This window comes from Theobroma cacao, chromosome 9 (assembly GCF_000208745.1).
Source record: "Theobroma cacao cultivar B97-61/B2 chromosome 9, Criollo_cocoa_genome_V2, whole genome shotgun sequence".
In the NCBI taxonomy this organism is placed as follows: domain Eukaryota; kingdom Viridiplantae; phylum Streptophyta; class Magnoliopsida; order Malvales; family Malvaceae; genus Theobroma; species Theobroma cacao.
Genome location: NC_030858.1, coordinates 5,052,061 through 5,069,131, shown reverse-complemented (window position 1 = coordinate 5,069,131; position 17,071 = coordinate 5,052,061). Strand labels below are relative to the sequence as shown.

The 17,071-nt window shown below is 35.5% G+C and overlaps 2 protein-coding genes across 4 annotated transcripts; both read right to left on the bottom strand.

Moving 5' to 3' along the window:
• Positions 1-6,257, bottom strand: LOC18588479 (NAC domain-containing protein 73). Of its 3 annotated transcripts, none has more exons than XM_007012912.2 (7): positions 6,182-6,257; positions 4,693-4,984; positions 4,251-4,428; positions 3,403-3,968; positions 2,514-2,807; positions 1,774-1,902; positions 1-703 (listed from the first exon to the last, which is right to left on the bottom strand). In XM_007012912.2, exons 2-7 carry the CDS (start codon positions 4,813-4,815, stop codon positions 614-616), a joined length of 1,380 nt encoding a protein of 459 aa, XP_007012974.2. In that variant the 5' UTR covers positions 4,816-4,984; positions 6,182-6,257; the 3' UTR covers positions 1-613. The 3 variants fall into 3 exon arrangements, with proteins under 3 accessions (XP_007012974.2, XP_017981926.1, XP_017981927.1); XM_018126437.1 differs by lacking the exon at positions 6,182-6,257 and adding an exon at positions 5,481-5,669; XM_018126438.1 differs by lacking the exon at positions 6,182-6,257 and having other exon boundaries at positions 1,774-1,899; positions 4,693-5,669.
• On the bottom strand, positions 11,045-16,962 carry LOC18588477 (mitochondrial-processing peptidase subunit alpha). Its single transcript, XM_018128191.1, has 13 exons — positions 16,797-16,962; positions 15,164-15,406; positions 14,752-15,048; positions 14,483-14,650; positions 14,187-14,354; positions 14,026-14,109; positions 13,764-13,830; positions 13,498-13,595; positions 12,253-12,325; positions 12,086-12,156; positions 11,919-11,968; positions 11,624-11,736; positions 11,045-11,525 (listed from the first exon to the last, which is right to left on the bottom strand). Exons 1-13 carry the CDS (start codon positions 16,833-16,835, stop codon positions 11,479-11,481), a joined length of 1,518 nt encoding a protein of 505 aa, XP_017983680.1. The 5' UTR covers positions 16,836-16,962; the 3' UTR covers positions 11,045-11,478.

Below are 17,071 nucleotides of genomic sequence, written 5' to 3'. Positions count from 1 at the left end.
TAATAAACAATTCTTTAACCAATATTTTCATTTCTATATAAAGGGAAATCGTGAACCCCCTATATGAATATTTTACTAGATAAAGTGACTAACAACAACACAATTAACAAAGTATTTGTTGCAATTTGCACAAACTCTTTGGTATTTTTCTTTGAAAAGAACAAGAAAAGAAAATTATACAAGAGTCTTGAAATAATAAAATAATAAGAATAGCCATAAAGATGATATCGTAATCATAATGGTGATGATTTTCATGCAGGAGGGATTTGCTTTGGGTCTTTGGTTCTCCTTCTATTTTGTCAGTAGAGAGCAGCCTTTTCCTGGTTTTCTTTTCTTTGTTTTTCTTTCTTTCTTTCTTCTTTTTCCTTTTGTTCTTTCTCTTTCTTTCCAACATGGACTATTGTACAGTTAGTTCAGTTGGGAACTTGAGACTTTTGAGAGTCATATATATCAGGTCCCCCATTAGGAAAGAAAGAAAAAGAGCAAACTATAGATGGTTGATTTCTTGGCCTCTCCCTGAAAAGAACTTCACCGAGGCTTAGCTTCAAGTACTAATAATGATGATAATAATGATGTCTGTAAGGTTTCGTTTGTCTGTCTATAATATTTGCTCCTACCCATGATGATCCTGGTTGTCAGGGTCAGGCCAGAAGGAGGAGTACTTCAACCATTCAGCCTCTTGTGGGTTGGTGATGGAGGACTCCTGCGAGTGAAAAGCCATAAATAAAGTAAAAACAAAGCCAAACCAAGCTTAGGTTTAGGGTTTTAACTGCAAAATTTTCACCCAAAAACAACAAATGAAGAAGCTGCCTATTTTTGTCCTTTCCCTCTCCCCAATCCAATTGTTTGTTGCTGTATCTATCTTATGAGGCAACACATGATAGAAAAAGATTTCATGTTGCTATCATGCACCTTCTTCCCTCTTCCGTATGCCCTTTCTGAACCCAACCAAAAGAATGTTAATAGCTGTTTTAATTATCTTTGCTTTTTATCTATTTATTCTCTTTTTCTTTTTCTTTTTTTTTTTTTTGCCTGCTGTTTTCAGTCACAAAGGTGATAGCTAATTTTCAAGAATATACAGCTCTTGTTAGCAAAATATTCAAAGAAAAACCAAAGGAGGTGTAGGGAAAGTAGTATAGGCTTTAGTTTTCCACTGCCTTTTTTGTCCAAAAGAGAAATATAAAAGAAGATTCTATTTTATTTCCGGATTTGATTTAATTTGAAGGCTATATATTCTGCTATGAGTATACATTTTTGGAATTTCTGATTTTTGTTTATATGTTAAAAATCGCAACAAACTTGCCTAGCTACCACATTAATTCCTACTGCATCTAAAGGGAGGGAGCGGTAAAGGAAGGAAGAGGTTCTTCATGTCAAAAAGCAGCTTATGCTTATTTTTCTATGAAGAAAAAGCTCTACACTCTCTTTACCAGCATTTTCTTGTGGCGATGATAGCTACGTAGCGATGATAGCTACGTGCATTTCTTTACAGGATGCTGAATGCCATACTTAGCTCTGATCAACACATGAAAAACGAAAAAAGAAAAATAAAATAAAAGAGATAAAGAGAAAAAGAAAAGGATTCTGGTTTCTCTCTTTATTTTTTTTATTATTACTAAAGAATTTGATACCATATATTTTTTCACTTCTTTTTATCTTTTTTTTTTTTTAAATCCTAGCCTTTACTTTTTCTTGCTTTCTTTCTTCTCTTGCTTAGTTGGTATTATGAGACACAAGGCTCATGGATTTCAGGGTCAAAAAGTTCATACTCACTTCTTTGATATCAGTTGAAGTGCAACCCATTATGAGTTCCTCCAAACCTGTTGCAGACCTTCCTCCCAGTTTATGATGCTGGTGCTGCTGCTGCTGCTGCTGTTGTTGTTGCTGTTGATGCTGTTGCTGCTGCATTTATTCAACAAAAATATAATAAACCAAAATTACCTCTTCAACAAGTATTAAAAAGTGAAAAGGCAGTTCATTGTTCTCAACTTAGCTGACACTAAAAGTGGCATGACAAGACTGAGTCTGCCACATCTATACACCCCAAAATCAGACCCAGTTTCATGAACGAGCTGCACCCCATCAATTCATTTATAATTAAGGTCCTACTTAATTATAAACATTCTTGATTGAGTTAACCATAAAAAAAATAAAAAAGAAAACCCTTCAAAAAGTAGGAAAAAAAAAGGCTTCAGCTTAATAAGGACCGTACTTAATATATAAATGTGGCATGCATGTGTAAAACACTGTGTCATTTTGTTCCTGCTGGGTACATAGAAATTATATCAGAAAAATGAATAAAAAAGAAATCCCAATTAAAAAACTGTGGTTTCGAGAGAAAGTTATTAATTACACTGAAAACTTCATTGATAGTTAAACTTAGGAAAAGCAGTTGTACTATCATTGTATACATAAATACCTTGTTCACACACAGTTGTGACTGGTTTTAAACTTGGAGAATTATTAGATATGGAGAATAAATGGAGGTTTATTTGATTGATAATGATGATTACCTGGAAACTTTCATTTTGAAGCATTATTCTGGAGACATGGAAGGAGTCCTCGTCAAGAATGATGGAGGTGTGATGGAGGGGAGGTGGAGAGATGATGGTGGAGATAGGATGTGAAGGCCTGCTGATGTGGAAGGCCGTAGTAGCAAGCTGATGATGTGTGTGATGGTGGTGCTGTTGCTGCTGCTGATGCTGATGATCATGGGCCATATGATGTGGCCGCGGATGCTCGCGTATCTCTTCGCAGGTGCCTTGAGTCGGGGCTTCCCTTGCCGCTGAAGCTTCTCCTATCCCCACCTGCAATGGACACCCCCAAAAACCAGTTTGCTAGCTAGTCCGTTTTCAAACACAACAGTTTCCATCGCTTTAATTCCTTTTATTTTTTTACTTAGTTTTACTCTCGGTTTCAGTATTGGTCCTATTGGTGGGTAAACAAAGCTTAGTTAGCTCACAAAGATAATCAAGTGAGGTCCATTGATTTTTTATGCCGTATACGCAAGCAACGACTAAGACAAAAGCAACCCTAAAACTTTATGATCTCTTCGCTTTACTTTTATTTTATGTAAGATAAGATACACTGCCCACTTTGATGTTTAAAACTTGAATGCGTATTTATGCTTGTCGAGTAACAACATGCTACCTAGTACAAATTAAAGATGGATTTTTTCGTATATCAAATTAATTTCTTTGTATTTGTGGCTAGGTGAGCTTGTCAAGTGGATAGATATGTATGTGCATAAAATGACGTAAAATTACAAGGAACAAACGTCAATGTCATTTTATGGTTTTATTTCGTGGTTGTTGATTAATGTTAAGAGTTGAGTAGGAAAAATTTATGGAAGCTGTAAGGGGGAGAAATTAAACACATTTGCATAAATGAACAAAATTGTACCTCATCGAAGCTTTTCCTAAACGGGGTGAAACTGAAATGATCAGATTTTAACTGTTGGATATCCATGGCGCCGGCATAACTTGATAAAGCAGCAGCAACCCCAGCTCCAGAAACTTCATCTCTATGAGGGATTACTTCCTTTGAAGAACAACTTCCACTGCCACTATCTCTTCTGTTATTCGGGTCGTTGCTTCCTTCAACAGTTGTTGCACTTCGATCAGACCAGTTGCACTGCCTCGGTTGAGTCTGATAAAATATCTTGGACACTACAAGCTCTCCTTCTTTCTCTTCCTCGTGCTGACCAAGATGATATTGGTGCATCACCCAATTGGTCTTCTCGGGTTTTCGATTCTTGCCAAAATTTGTATAGAGAACTAGGATTTTCTTGCACCCTTTCTGTTTGCCATTGACCATGACTGGCCTTGTCTTGCCGGTTTTGTGCCATCTTGTTTCTCCACCTTGCAAGTCACATTCGGTTTGAATTTTCCTTCTCTTTCTTGTTCCAGTCGTGTAGGCCTTTGATGGTCTGTGGAAGAAATGCCTGCTTAAGCCATCTCTGGTTACTCCTGCAAGAAATGTAGTAAAACATTGGCAAAATCAAAAGTAGGTTGACGTAGGTGCAACAACTATAAGACAATAACCTTGAAAGTCATAACCGAAATTTTCAGATGCATGGTGAAAACTAAAAACAAACCCCCCAGGAAAAAAATGAGGTTGCAGCTTTATTTGAGACAACATAGTAAGACCTAACAGCATTGAATAATGATGGAAGCAATCACACGAGAAAGAGAGAGAGAGAGAGAGAGAGAGAGAGAGAGGATGATACATAATTTATATTTTCGTATTACCTGGGAGTTTCTCAGGATGGGTATAACAAATCCCATCTTCTCCTTCAATAGTAGGAATGAACTCATCTATCAAAGGGTGAGACTTCATGTCTTTAGCTTCTACTTTTGCTTCAAGGTGTTCTATCAGTTCTTGGTCCGTCGGATCAAATTTCACTCCAGCTGGTAGACCTAACCAGTCCTGCAAATTTTCGTTATTCAGAAATCAGAATCAAGTTTAAACTAAAGCGAAAAGAAAAGAATAAACAAAATAAAGAGATAAAGAAGAAAGCTTTAATCAAATTTTTTGAATGTAGTTTTTATTAAAGAAACAACATGACTATCAAAATTAACTTAACACCCTTAGAAAAAAACAGAAAGCAAGCATAATTCTCAGATTTTCCTTGATTCTTCTTTTGTCAAAATCTTGCTGTTGAAGCCAAGAATATTATGAGACTATCCGTACCGGCTTTCCTTCAAGCTTGTGTCCGCAACCAGGGCACTGCTTGGATCCACACAGCTGATGCTCTTCAAGCTTTGCATCGATGAGATCAGAGCTGCTGACAGAGCCCAGATTACTCTTATTCATTGCTTCGTTTCCCTTTTTTTTGGTGTGGCAGATGCTATCTTCTTTCTCTCAAACTCTTAAAATCTTCTATGCAATAACCAACTTTATATAGCAGCCAACTACTCATATCCCAGTTGGCTTCTCTATATAACAGAAACCATAGCCCGTTTGAGATCTGATAATCCTTAAACTAGAAAAAAGACAGAAAATAAACTGATGGGTTTGATAATAAAAAAAATAGTTCCTAAATGAAAAAAATGATTGAAACTATGTGATTTTCATAACTTTAAACCTTATTTATCCATATCAAAAGAACACATCAAAGGTAGGAAGAAGAACATATCAAAAGCTCTAAATTAACTCAGAAAACAGGAAAATAATTCAAGAACCCCAAAAGAAAAAAGATTGTCGATTTTAAAATCTATATACAAATACATAAATACACATGTTTTTCAACAAAAGGTTTCATCTTTGCAGGAGACTATTACCTAAACCAATCCAAAAACAAGAATTTTATGCAAGACCCAGGTGAGAAAAATATGTTTTGTTCACCCACAGGGAAGAAGTGGTTAACAAGACAGAAGAGAGAAGGGAGAGGAAGGGAAGAAGAGAAGAAGAAGAGGGTAGTGAGAGAGAGAGAGAGAGAGGAAAAGAGGAAACTGTCGCGGTGGGATTGAGCTATAAACCTGCTTTAACCATTTGGAAAACACCAGAATTCCCTCTCTTAGCTACTTTAACTGAAGCCCAAGTGAGAAAAAGGAAAAGTTGCCCTTCTTAACCTACACACCACCTTTAAGCCTTTGCTAATTTAAGCAGCGCATGTAGCTAGGCGGTTTGAGAGAGAGAACAAAGATAGAAAGGAAAAAAAAAAACCCAGTTAGCTGTTTTTTTTTTTTTTTCTCCTTTCTTTCTTCTCTAAAGCTTAAGGCCTCCCACACCTTTGTTTTGGAGAGGTCTTGACTACTAAAGCAAAAGGGGAGAAACGGCCTTCACAGCTGTTACTTGAGGCACACATTCAAAAGCATGGCAACCCTATCTGTATTATACTTAAATATATAGTTTTTTTCTTAAAAAGATTAACCCCAAAAAAATGAGCTTTTTTTATACAGTATTAGATTAGATAATTAAAGAGTGAAATAAAGAATAAAATAAAAATAAAATCAAACTTGAAGTTATACGTGGCAGTGAAAAACCTTTGAGTAATCAAGACGATATCTGCGAAAATTACAGTTTCTTTGATTAGTTTTCCCATATATATATAACAGATTAGAGTTTAGACCTTATCATGGAAAAAAGGGCAATTTTATTTCCTTTCAGAGGGAGAGATTGTGGAAAAAGAAATAGAATTAGAGAAAGATAAAAAAAAAAAAGAATGACAAGAACTCACATGGGTTTTGAGATGGAGTGCTGATCATGATTCTTTTGCCATGAATGTTGCAGAGAGAGATGGAAAGAGAAAGAGAAGAATTACGGGGTTGCTTGATATACAAGGCAAATGAGCAGTGTACTCGATGGACCACCACCACCCCCACCCCCTTCTAATTAAAACTATACAAAATCATATAAAATTATTTATTTATTTATTTATTTATATACAGATAAAAAAAACTGTACGAAATCTTCCAGTAGAAGCACTTTGTTAAAATTTTTACTCATCTGGAAGTAGATACAGTATTTAAATATCATACAAGTAATAATAATAATAATAATAATACAGTATTCCTACTAGGCTTTTCTTTTGGCTTGTCTTTTGCTCTCGTTTACATTTCAATATGTTTTCAAGGGAGAGGGAAAATCTAATGTACATCCCACTGATGCAATAATATAGTCCACATAAAAGAAACACTTGGAAGAAGACCCACAATTACGTGGGCCCAAATTGGAAATCCTTTGTTCCAAAAGTATATTGATCAGATGATGGTTAGGCTTCACGTTTATAACATTCTTTTTGGGGTTAGTCAAGAGTGAATGATGAAGGGAACAGCAACATGTTTGCAGAACAGATAGATGGCTATGATTGCCTCTTTGTCTGATATTTTGTTTTCTCTCCATGAGTTGAATGAATTATGTAATCTCATTGGACAGGGAAGAATATATCCTGGAAGGGGGATTTTCTTTTCTTCTTTATTTTTTTTTGAAAAAAATCAGAAAATAAATAAAAAAAGAAAGAAAAAACTGTGGGCCAAATACAATTCAAGTTGTGAGCAACCTTTGATTAGGTTTCTCTTTTTGTCCCAAAGGGAATGAGAGAATCAGACTGCCCTCAGATTATCCAATAAGTTGACTTTTGACTAATCAGGGCAAAAGGGACCAACAAATCTTAAAAACACTGTTTTTATGCCCTTTGATTCTCCTCATCTGCCACAAATAATATATATATATAATATATATAATATTATTATTGTCTNATATATATATGATCAATCTTTTTTTTTTTTCTTTAGCCTTACAAGAAAGTAAGTGGTTATTAATTTCTTTCTTATAAAGAAGAAATAAAAATGTACAGAAAGGAATTAATTGCAATGAACATGAAATATTCCAAGAATTATGTCTGGCTGCATTTGGGAGCATCTTCATAGTAGAAAAACTTATATAATTCATGTATGAGAATATCTCTTACAGGAGAATAATGGCCCTTACATAACATTATTTGAGGAATTTGAAGTCAACAAGGACTTTTTATCCGAAGAAACATATTCTACCAACAATTAATTTAAATGATACTGATACAAAATTATATATATATATATATATATAAAAAGTTAATTTTCTGTGCATTTTTCAAATAATTAGAAGAGCTGGATTTAACTTAGACTGTTTGTTATACTAGCATTCACTAAAAAAGAAAGGTTAAAGCGGAAGCCTTAAAGAGGTTTAATATAAGAAATGTGGCAGAAGGCTACATTGTACGGTCAGTAATCAACTATGGTGCATTAAGATGATAATGCTTAGTTAATTAATTAAGGTTGACATTCCTATATATGCCCCCACTCTCTATTTTTTCCTTTGCCATTTTGTACTAAAAGATCTCTCACTACCAAAATGGACATTGCTTTGTAATTATAAACTGCTCTGTGTAAACAAGCATTCTCAAAACTAGCAGTGTGCTAAGCATATAGATGGATAAAGCCAGAATCTTTCTAAAGCCTGATCACTTGCCAATATATATATATATATATTGGTGTCCCACAAATATGGGTAGAGTCCTCTTGAAGTTGTGAAATGAGAAAGACTTCATTATATATTTGGTCATGTAATTTTTTTTTAGGGAAAAGGATTTGAACTCATATTCTTTAAGTGACAAAATCATACACTAATCAATGAACCAAATACTCGAATGTTTGATCGTACAACTCATTTTATTGCTTTGATGATGTAAATTCCCATTATGTAACTAAAACTAATGCTGCTATGATCTAAATCTGGTATAGAGTGATTAAATCATTGTGTTAACAAAATGTGAGAAACTTTTATCACCAAAATGAAATGATTTGTAAAATTAACTATAGTCAATATTTCTCTTCAATATGCAAATTAAAAACTAGCTTCCTCAGAAAATTGTAGTTATTTTATACATTAAGTTTTTTTTTTCTTTTTCAGCTGGAACAACTCTCAGGGCATTTTATACATTATGTTTTTTAACTTTTCGTAATAATATTTATTGTACCAAATTCAAAAATAAATTACATTCTTTTTTATTATTTCTTTATGTTTTATATATGATGTAATTCTTCTGTTTTTCTTTCATTGGAACTTTAATAGATTTAGTTTCATTAATTTTCTCTTTCAAATTTTTTTTACTAGAAGTTAGTTTATATATGAATAAAGATATCTTTATAGTTTTTAATTTAATAATTTGGTTACACCTTATGAAATAAATAAAACATTTACTAATATTTTACAAATTTTTATCTTTAAACAAAATTAAAATATCAACTTTTCTAACTATTACAATATGATAATTTTGGTACTTCAAACAAATAATATATGATTTTTTTTCAGTAATACCAAATATAGTTATTTTTAATTGTTGATAATTAATTATTGATAATCAAACAGGATGATTCAAAAATACGGTGATGGCTGTTATGGTCTTGGAGAAATCTCTTCATTTTCGATAAAACCTTTGAGTTGCTTCAGAATGTTAGACAACAAGTTTGGACTAAATCTAAGGAAGGGTGGGATAATTTAAGAAGGAATCAAGAGATCAAGTCAAAGGAGTTACTCATTGCCTGGAAACCTCTTAGCCCAGGTTATGTGAAACTTAATGCAGATGGCAGCGCTAGAGGGCAACCGGGATTGACGGCCTCGGGGGGATTAATCAGAGATGAGGCAGGTCATTGGATTTTAGGATTTAATTATAAGCTGGGCATCTCTTTTGCTTTAAACTCAGAATTATGGGGTTTATACCGGGGGCTGAAAATTTGTTGGAACAAAAGCTACAGGAAAGTCCAGGTGGAATCTGACTCTCTCCTGGCTATTCAGAAAAATGTCAACCCATCTTCAGTCTGATCCCAATACTACCATTATCAAGAAAATTAAGGAGTTGATATATCAACAATGAGACTGCACCATTTCTCACATTTATCGTGAAACGAATTAGTATGCCAATTGGTCACTCATCATAATAATTTATCTTTAGGATTATGTATTTATGATTTTCCATCCTCTAGTCTAAATTCAATTTTATTTTCTGTCTCCCTGGACATTGCTTGGCCTAAAATGATATAGTTAAATTTTATCTTCCTATTTATATATATATAAAATACGCTGATAAGATCATTGTAATAATAATAAAATAAGATCAGTGTAATGACTAGATTACTGTGACATGTTGAAAATGATATCAAACATTTTTAAGTGATTGGTTTTTCCTTTTCTGGACCAAAGGGCAACTACAAAAGAAAGGTCCTTCGTTCAACAACAAAGGCATGCATTGCTGCCTTTGGGGACTTGGTACAGACGCATGAGATAAGCTTCTTTGGAGAATGAAAGGCACAAAAATTGTTTTGGGTTCGGACCCAAATGATTGCTAATTTGCTTATATACACTCTGCACAATTTGCCCACCGATGCCAGCCTCCACTCTCTACAAAGATGGCAACTAATGGAATGAGTGCGTACCTGGTTAACACAAACGTTTCACCAAATATTGTTAATTCATGTGCAAAATGATCTTAATCTCTAAGTGGTAAAGAAAGAAAAGAGAAGAGATAGACACATTGGAGAAAATCAGATGTGAAGCAATTCAAGAAGACCAAGCCACGAGGTCAGGGGGGGACAAAGAAAATAAGGTAAATAAGGTTGAACATAAAGGAGCAGATAAAAGAAAAGACAGAAGGATATAAGCTGCTGACCAACTTAATTTGAATGAGAAGGATGGTACTGTCACAGATAGTGTTTACCAATTTCTGTTCATTAAAGCATAAGAAAGGTTTCGCCACTTGAGCTGGGGTTGTGCTCCTAATGTAAAGATGTTAGGTTTATCTAATTTTGGCCCCTTGCTTTTGTTCCACTCCATCTTTTTGGTGTTTCGACTTTTGACCTTTACACCTTTCCATGTTATTTCTTCACAAATTCACCCCCACCATGGAAATTAGTCAGATTCATTTTGTCCTTCTAAAGAAATTATAATCAGAATTTCAGCCATTGTTTAGTCTTGTCGAAATTAAATTAATAAATCTTTATTACATCAGATCAAAATGCTAATGATATTTTCTTTCAGAAGTCGAGCAATGATCAAGGCTTACGCATTGACTTACATGCTGATCAGTAGACATATTTTGATACGCTGAATAGAGACCAGAGAGGAAGTGACAGCAATTATTTCAACATAATAAGAGTAATGAAATAGCTTTTATTTCGCCGGGGACATCATTTCCACTCCCTTATTAGACCCATTCTAGCAAGCACAGCACAACCATTCATGATGATACACATGTATTAATTTTTCCTTCAGCACTAGTGAGGTAAAAATGAAATATATTGCCAAGCAAAGAATAGTTTTTGTCACGTAACATCCATTTTAACCGAACATGTGCAATACATAATTATTAAGAACTAATTTCTTCCATCATAGTTAAACAACGACATCCATAAAAACTCCCCTGAGGGGCTCGGACTCTATGAATGGTGTGTTTTAAATATTGGGCCTAAGGTCATAGCCAAAAACATAACCTTGCCTTCAAATAATACTTCTTCAAAGCATGTAACGAGATGAACAAACAGAAAATCAAATCGGCATAGGGAGCTGTAACGTGAAATAAGTTGTACCGAATAAACCTGAAAATTGTGCCATAATAGGCACATGTGCTGACATATACACCAAAAGTTTTCTGGTCAAAATGTCGGTTCCAAGTAGAGACCATTGTTGAATTGCTTTGGGTAATTGGTAAAACAGACAGTAAAAAAGAATATGGTGACTTTTCTCCCCAACCATGACCCATAATCAAAACTCATGGAATACAGCAGAAAACATGCGAATCCCACTGTCTGCAGAAGCTATTTCACTAATATGTTACTTGCTTGGGATAAACAATTTATTGTTAAAAATGGAAGCACCTAAACTCCTTATTTTCAACCGCATCTTGTTATAAAACAACTCAAAAGGTATGAGGATGCACAACACTGTGGAAACCAGGTAAATGCCCCGTCATATTTGACACAAGGAAGCAAATTTCATTTTTCACTTGAACTTGCTGCTAACTGAATCGTAGCTTGGGACATTAATAACTGCAAAACCCGAGCAAAACCAATAAGTTAATAAAAAATGCATTCTAATAAAACAACTGAAACCCAGTCTTTTATGTTTTAACTAGACTGAGAACTACCATTTCCATATGATGCCATTGTGAGAGGCGAGGATAGAAGCTTTTGGGCTACTGAAGAAATATCCTTCAGTGTAATTTCATCAACAGCCTTCAAGAAATACTCCAAAGGTTTCCTGATAAATTGAAAATGATTTTATTAGGAAGAAGAACAATATCATACTCTAGTTTTCTCATAAACAAAAAACCTAAATTGCAAACAGATACAGATGTAGAAGTCAATGAGAAGCAACTAAATGGCAGCATCATAGCCCATCCTAACAAAGGACAAAGCTAAGAAGCTTACAAACAGTCATACCTCTCACCGTATGTCAAGACTTGTTTGCCAATATCTTCCGAAGCAACCATCTGCAGAGAACACCTCTTACATAAACAACAGCAAGACTTGGCTGGAGAATATGAATCCTTTACCAGCATAATCAAATTCATCTACGATAAAGAAACTAAAGAAAACAGTTTACATACTCTGGATTCCAAATTCATCAAAATGGCAGACTTCGTTGACTGTTTAGCACGGTCTAGTTGTTTCTGGTCAACTGCAAAGAACACCATGAAAAGCATTTCAGTAACAGGCCATTGAGTGAATGTTGCAAGCAAAGACAAAATAATTGCTGAAACAAAGAGCGGCCAACCTTGTCCAGGTGTTGCAACAGCAATAAGCTCCTTTACAGCTACATCAATGGCAGTTGGTACAAAATCAGAACCCTGAGTCCAAAAACATAAGTATCATCAAGAATAGTACCATGATGCAGAAATTATAAGCAGACGGTCTCTACACAATCAGAATTTTGGAATAAATTTAGTGAAGGGACAAGAATAAAAGAGTTGAGGGAACAGGTAGGTAATAATATATGCCACTAGGTTACAATAAGAAAAGTTTCAAATGCAGGTCATGTAACCTGCCAATTGCTAGCATTAACAAATAGACAGCTGGCATGAAAATCAGCTAGCAAATTAAGATTTAATTATGTGAGTCACCATCTAAAGAGAAGCTTGCAAAATAATTACATTTGGGCTCAAGGAGAAGAAAGCTCATGTACAGCATAGTTCAGCAGAATCATAACTAATTTCAAAGAGACAAACAGTTGAAAATCATATAGAAATGAACGAAAAATGATTATACATGGAAAATGATAACATTACTCTCTCATTGCTGTCATGAGTCATGACCTTCCATTTCTATCCAAAAAGTTTCCTAATTTAAATCTACCAAAGGAAACATGTTCTCCAAAACCCCCCCCTAGACACCATCTAAAGAGAGCTTGCAAAATAATTACATTTGGGCACAAGGAGAAGAAAGCTCATGTATGGCATAGTTCAGCACAATCATAGTTTTGAAGAGATAAACAGTTGAAAAACAAATAGAACTGAACAAAAAATGATTATACATGGAAGATGACAGCATTAGTCTCTCAATGCTGTCATGAGTCACAACCTTCCATTTCTATCCAAAAAGTTTACTAATTCAAGCCTACCAAAGCAAATATGATCTCCAAAACCCCCCATAACACATCAAACCTGAACCAAAGACATTATTGTCCAATCATTTTTGGCCAAACAATGTGGCTTGAACATCACAAGTGCCCAAAGAGAAGAGCAAAAAAAGACAATAAGAATGAAATAAAGAAGAGAAGAGAAGAGTAGAGAGAGAAAGGGGAACAAAAAATTCGGAAGCCAAAAATCCCTTTTCCAACAACTCAACAAAAAAAAAAAACCCCAATAAATCTATGCAGAACAATGTAAAAAACCAATACAAGAAAGTTAAGATATCAACTTGAGCTCTTGCTACATGAAAACATATGGGGATAGACAAAGACAGACATAGGAATAGAGAGCCATACTATAATCAGTAAGGGAAGGTTGAAGAGCAGACTTACAGTAGTAGCTTGGATTCCAAATATGCCAGTATGGTTGTAAATGTTGTTGAATGCTGAAAACGACTGAACTTGTGGATACTCATTCAAGACACGAACATCTGCTCACAATATAACCAGAATACTTTCATGATAACTTTTAACAACATGGCTAAAAAACTAAAAGAAATTGAGTGTCTAGTCGCAGAAGAATTTTGTAACTGAAGAGATGCACTCTACAACTATATGTCATATCCTGAACGATAGAGTGTGCACCAAGATTAACTTACATAGTCTTGAATACATTCCTTTTCCAGGGCCGCCAGCTGAAAATGATCCACCTCCTCCCATTAGAATCTACAGAATAATTAGATTTATCATTGCTTCCTATCTTGAAATCATTGTATTAAGCAGGGAGAAAGAAAAAATACAATAAAAAATTAATCGAGCAATATAGCACAATCCTAGCAAGGTTTTTATGAACAATATTAAAAGTTAAAACAAAGTAGGAACAAGAACACTGAGCAGATAGAGAAATCCAATGTTGAAAACCTGAAGAACAGTCAAAATTATAGCTTCCTTCTCCTTGTGCCAACCACCAGGAAGTTCAAATGCAAGAGCAAAATGAGTTTGATCCTACGATCGAAAATCAGTAGCAACTCAGACTGGGAAAATATATAAAAGCAAAACTCATTTAACCATATGATACATACCCCTGAATCGGCCTGACAACGATAATCACCTCCAGTATACACGGATTTTGGCTCCTGAGGGCGAGGAACATTGGGAAGGTCTGACAAAAGTGGTTCTGCAACGGATAACAGTTCCTCATGTTCAACACCAGATGCCGCCAGTACCATCCGTGAAGCAGCAAAATTTTCCTATCATTATCATAGGAAACCAAGCTTACTTACTATTGAGAAGGATACATCAAAGATCAGCTACAATCTTAACTACAAAGACACAATTGGCACTAAATGCATATTGGATAAAGTTTTCTTAGACTCACCGCAACAAAATCCTCTAAAATTGTACCATTTAATAAATTTACGGCAGATTCTGAGGCTAAAAGAGGATTAGCCAATGCACCAGAATAACCAGCCGAGTGAATGGCCTCTGAAAGCAAACCGTGAGGATTCTTTGCAGCTTCAGCGATTTCCTCTTTCAATTTCTGAAGCTACAGAAGGTGAAATAATGGATTGTCATCTCATAAGGGCACTTAATCTGAAACGGCATGGAACTATTTACCATGAAAACAACAAGATTAAGACAACTTACCTGTTCATTAACCTCCCAATCCAAGAAAACAGGGTTTCTAACACAGTCAATAAGCAGCTCTACCATTTCAGGAACATAAGTCTTCAAAGCATCAAAGGTATATCCAATCTGCTCCCGAGAAACTCCAGCATGCACATTGCCACCAATTGCCTCTACTTCCCTCACAATACGCAAATGACTGCGGTTTGTTGTGCTCTTGAAGGCCATACGCTCAAGCAGATGTGAGACCCCTAATGAGACTGGAGACTCATAGATTGAACCACAGTCCACGTATAATCCTATTGATGCAGCAGGGTTCTGCTTGGCAACATAATCAAATAGCCAGTTCCTCAATGAATTAGAAAATTACTCTTTTAAGAGAAGGGATCTTATATAAGAAAATGTTCTTCACAAGAAGCATAACCATACATACTGTTGAGGTCTCTGAAGCAATTTTGAGGCCATTCGGGAGAGTTGTAATCGTGGTTTTACCAGGTTCAACATAATCAGGCAATGGAGCTGGTAGGGCAACACCTGGTAGGGGAAAATCTAGTGGTGGCACGGACTTGGACTGACTCCCAGTCAGCCAACTAAAGAAGCCGCCCGAAGAGGATGAGGTTGTAGCAACAGCACTTGAACTTGCAAACCTTGCAGGTACTCCACAGCATGTGCGACCCTATACTCGCATTTTCATTCAGAACATAGCACATTTCCAAGCAGTCAGACCATCAATATGTGAAAAAAAATTTACCAGATATATCACAACTGACGAATCAATTTTAAAAAATGCACATGAAACAGCTTAACATTAATGCCCCATTACAATTGCTACCTTCACAACAATATTCCAACAGAAGCTACTACATATAACTTAATGAAGTTTAAGAAAACTCCTCCCGAACAAATAAAACAATTATAAATAAAACAAGAAGAAGAAGAAATATCAATAAAAGAAAAATAAAAGTTTTTGGCACGCTTCCATCCACATAACTGTAGCTGGAGCTGAAGAAAACTATTAAGGCATGGCCAACCCTTCCTTAAGTATAACTGCAGGGATGACCAGACTCATCTTGGACAAGCTTCCTTCATACAGATTAAACTGTTCGCCTATTTCTTTGCCTAGTGCTGGCAGCTTGCTAAGCAATCAGTCAGACAAAACAAGACATCAGATGTTCTTCTCCTGCTCTTTAAACAGGTCAAGCAAAAGGCATTGCAAATCTCACCAACATAGAGGTCAGAAATTGATCCTCAGAAATCCAATGGGCTAATAGGAAAGACACTGCCAGTTCAAGCTTAGGCTTGCAAGGGCCACTTATATCTACCTTTGGAGGGAGAGGGAGACAAGCAATAAGATATATGGCAAAAAGTCCACAACCTACTCCAAGCATATGTTGCTTCATCGCTAAAATAGTGACACTTAGACTTAACTATCTTTCAGATATTGTGAATAATTGAGTTAATCATTTGCTTTATATGAATAAGGATTAAGGGAGGACATTCTTGCTCACTGGTGTCTCCTTTGTTTCTGGCTGTAATTCACATTTCTGGACCTGTAATCTTTTTTTGCAGTATGTACTTCTCCTAACAGGACCCCCGCTTCTTTCAATGAAGAAATTTAAATTACCATCCAAAAAAAAAAAATCATCAAAAAAATCACTCTTCTTCTACCACATAGTCTGGTCAGTCAATATATTCTCGAGATTAAGTATACATTTCCTTAACAATATTCTTTTATTAAAAAATGACCATCCCTCGGGAAACGTATACTATCGAACTGCAGCACGAAGAGCTGCGATTCACAATCAATCCAATTTCTCATTTCGTAACAGAAAAAGAGATAAATACATTTAATTAAAAAATCAAAGTAACAAGCGAAGCATCAGTAGTGAGTAAAAAATAAAACAGATCTGTTGACTAAAAAGAAAGCAATCAAAGATTCATGACTAAATAATCAAAGCAGAATCGAATCAAAGTAGCTTCCATATATTCGAGATAAGAGACATTTCGATAGCGAGATCGAATCACCAACGATCGTAAATTAGGGTTTCGGAAATTACTGCACTGACCTTGAGAGCCCGGAGGCTAGAAGCCGCGGTTCGGTACATCGTGATCGGTGGTCTCTGAGAAGAACTAGATTCTGCGGAAGCTGTGAAACTCCGTTCAGTTTGGACGCCGAAGGCTTTTGTGCGGAATGAGAGGAATTGGTTTGAGCCGTTGATGTTTTTCTCTGCGTCAGAAATGCGTGGGTTTGATTGGCCGACGAGGATTTTGCCACGTGCGGGTTTTCCCGAGACACGTGAGAGAAGAAAAGGGTTGCAATCTGAGTCGTCAATGAAGGAAG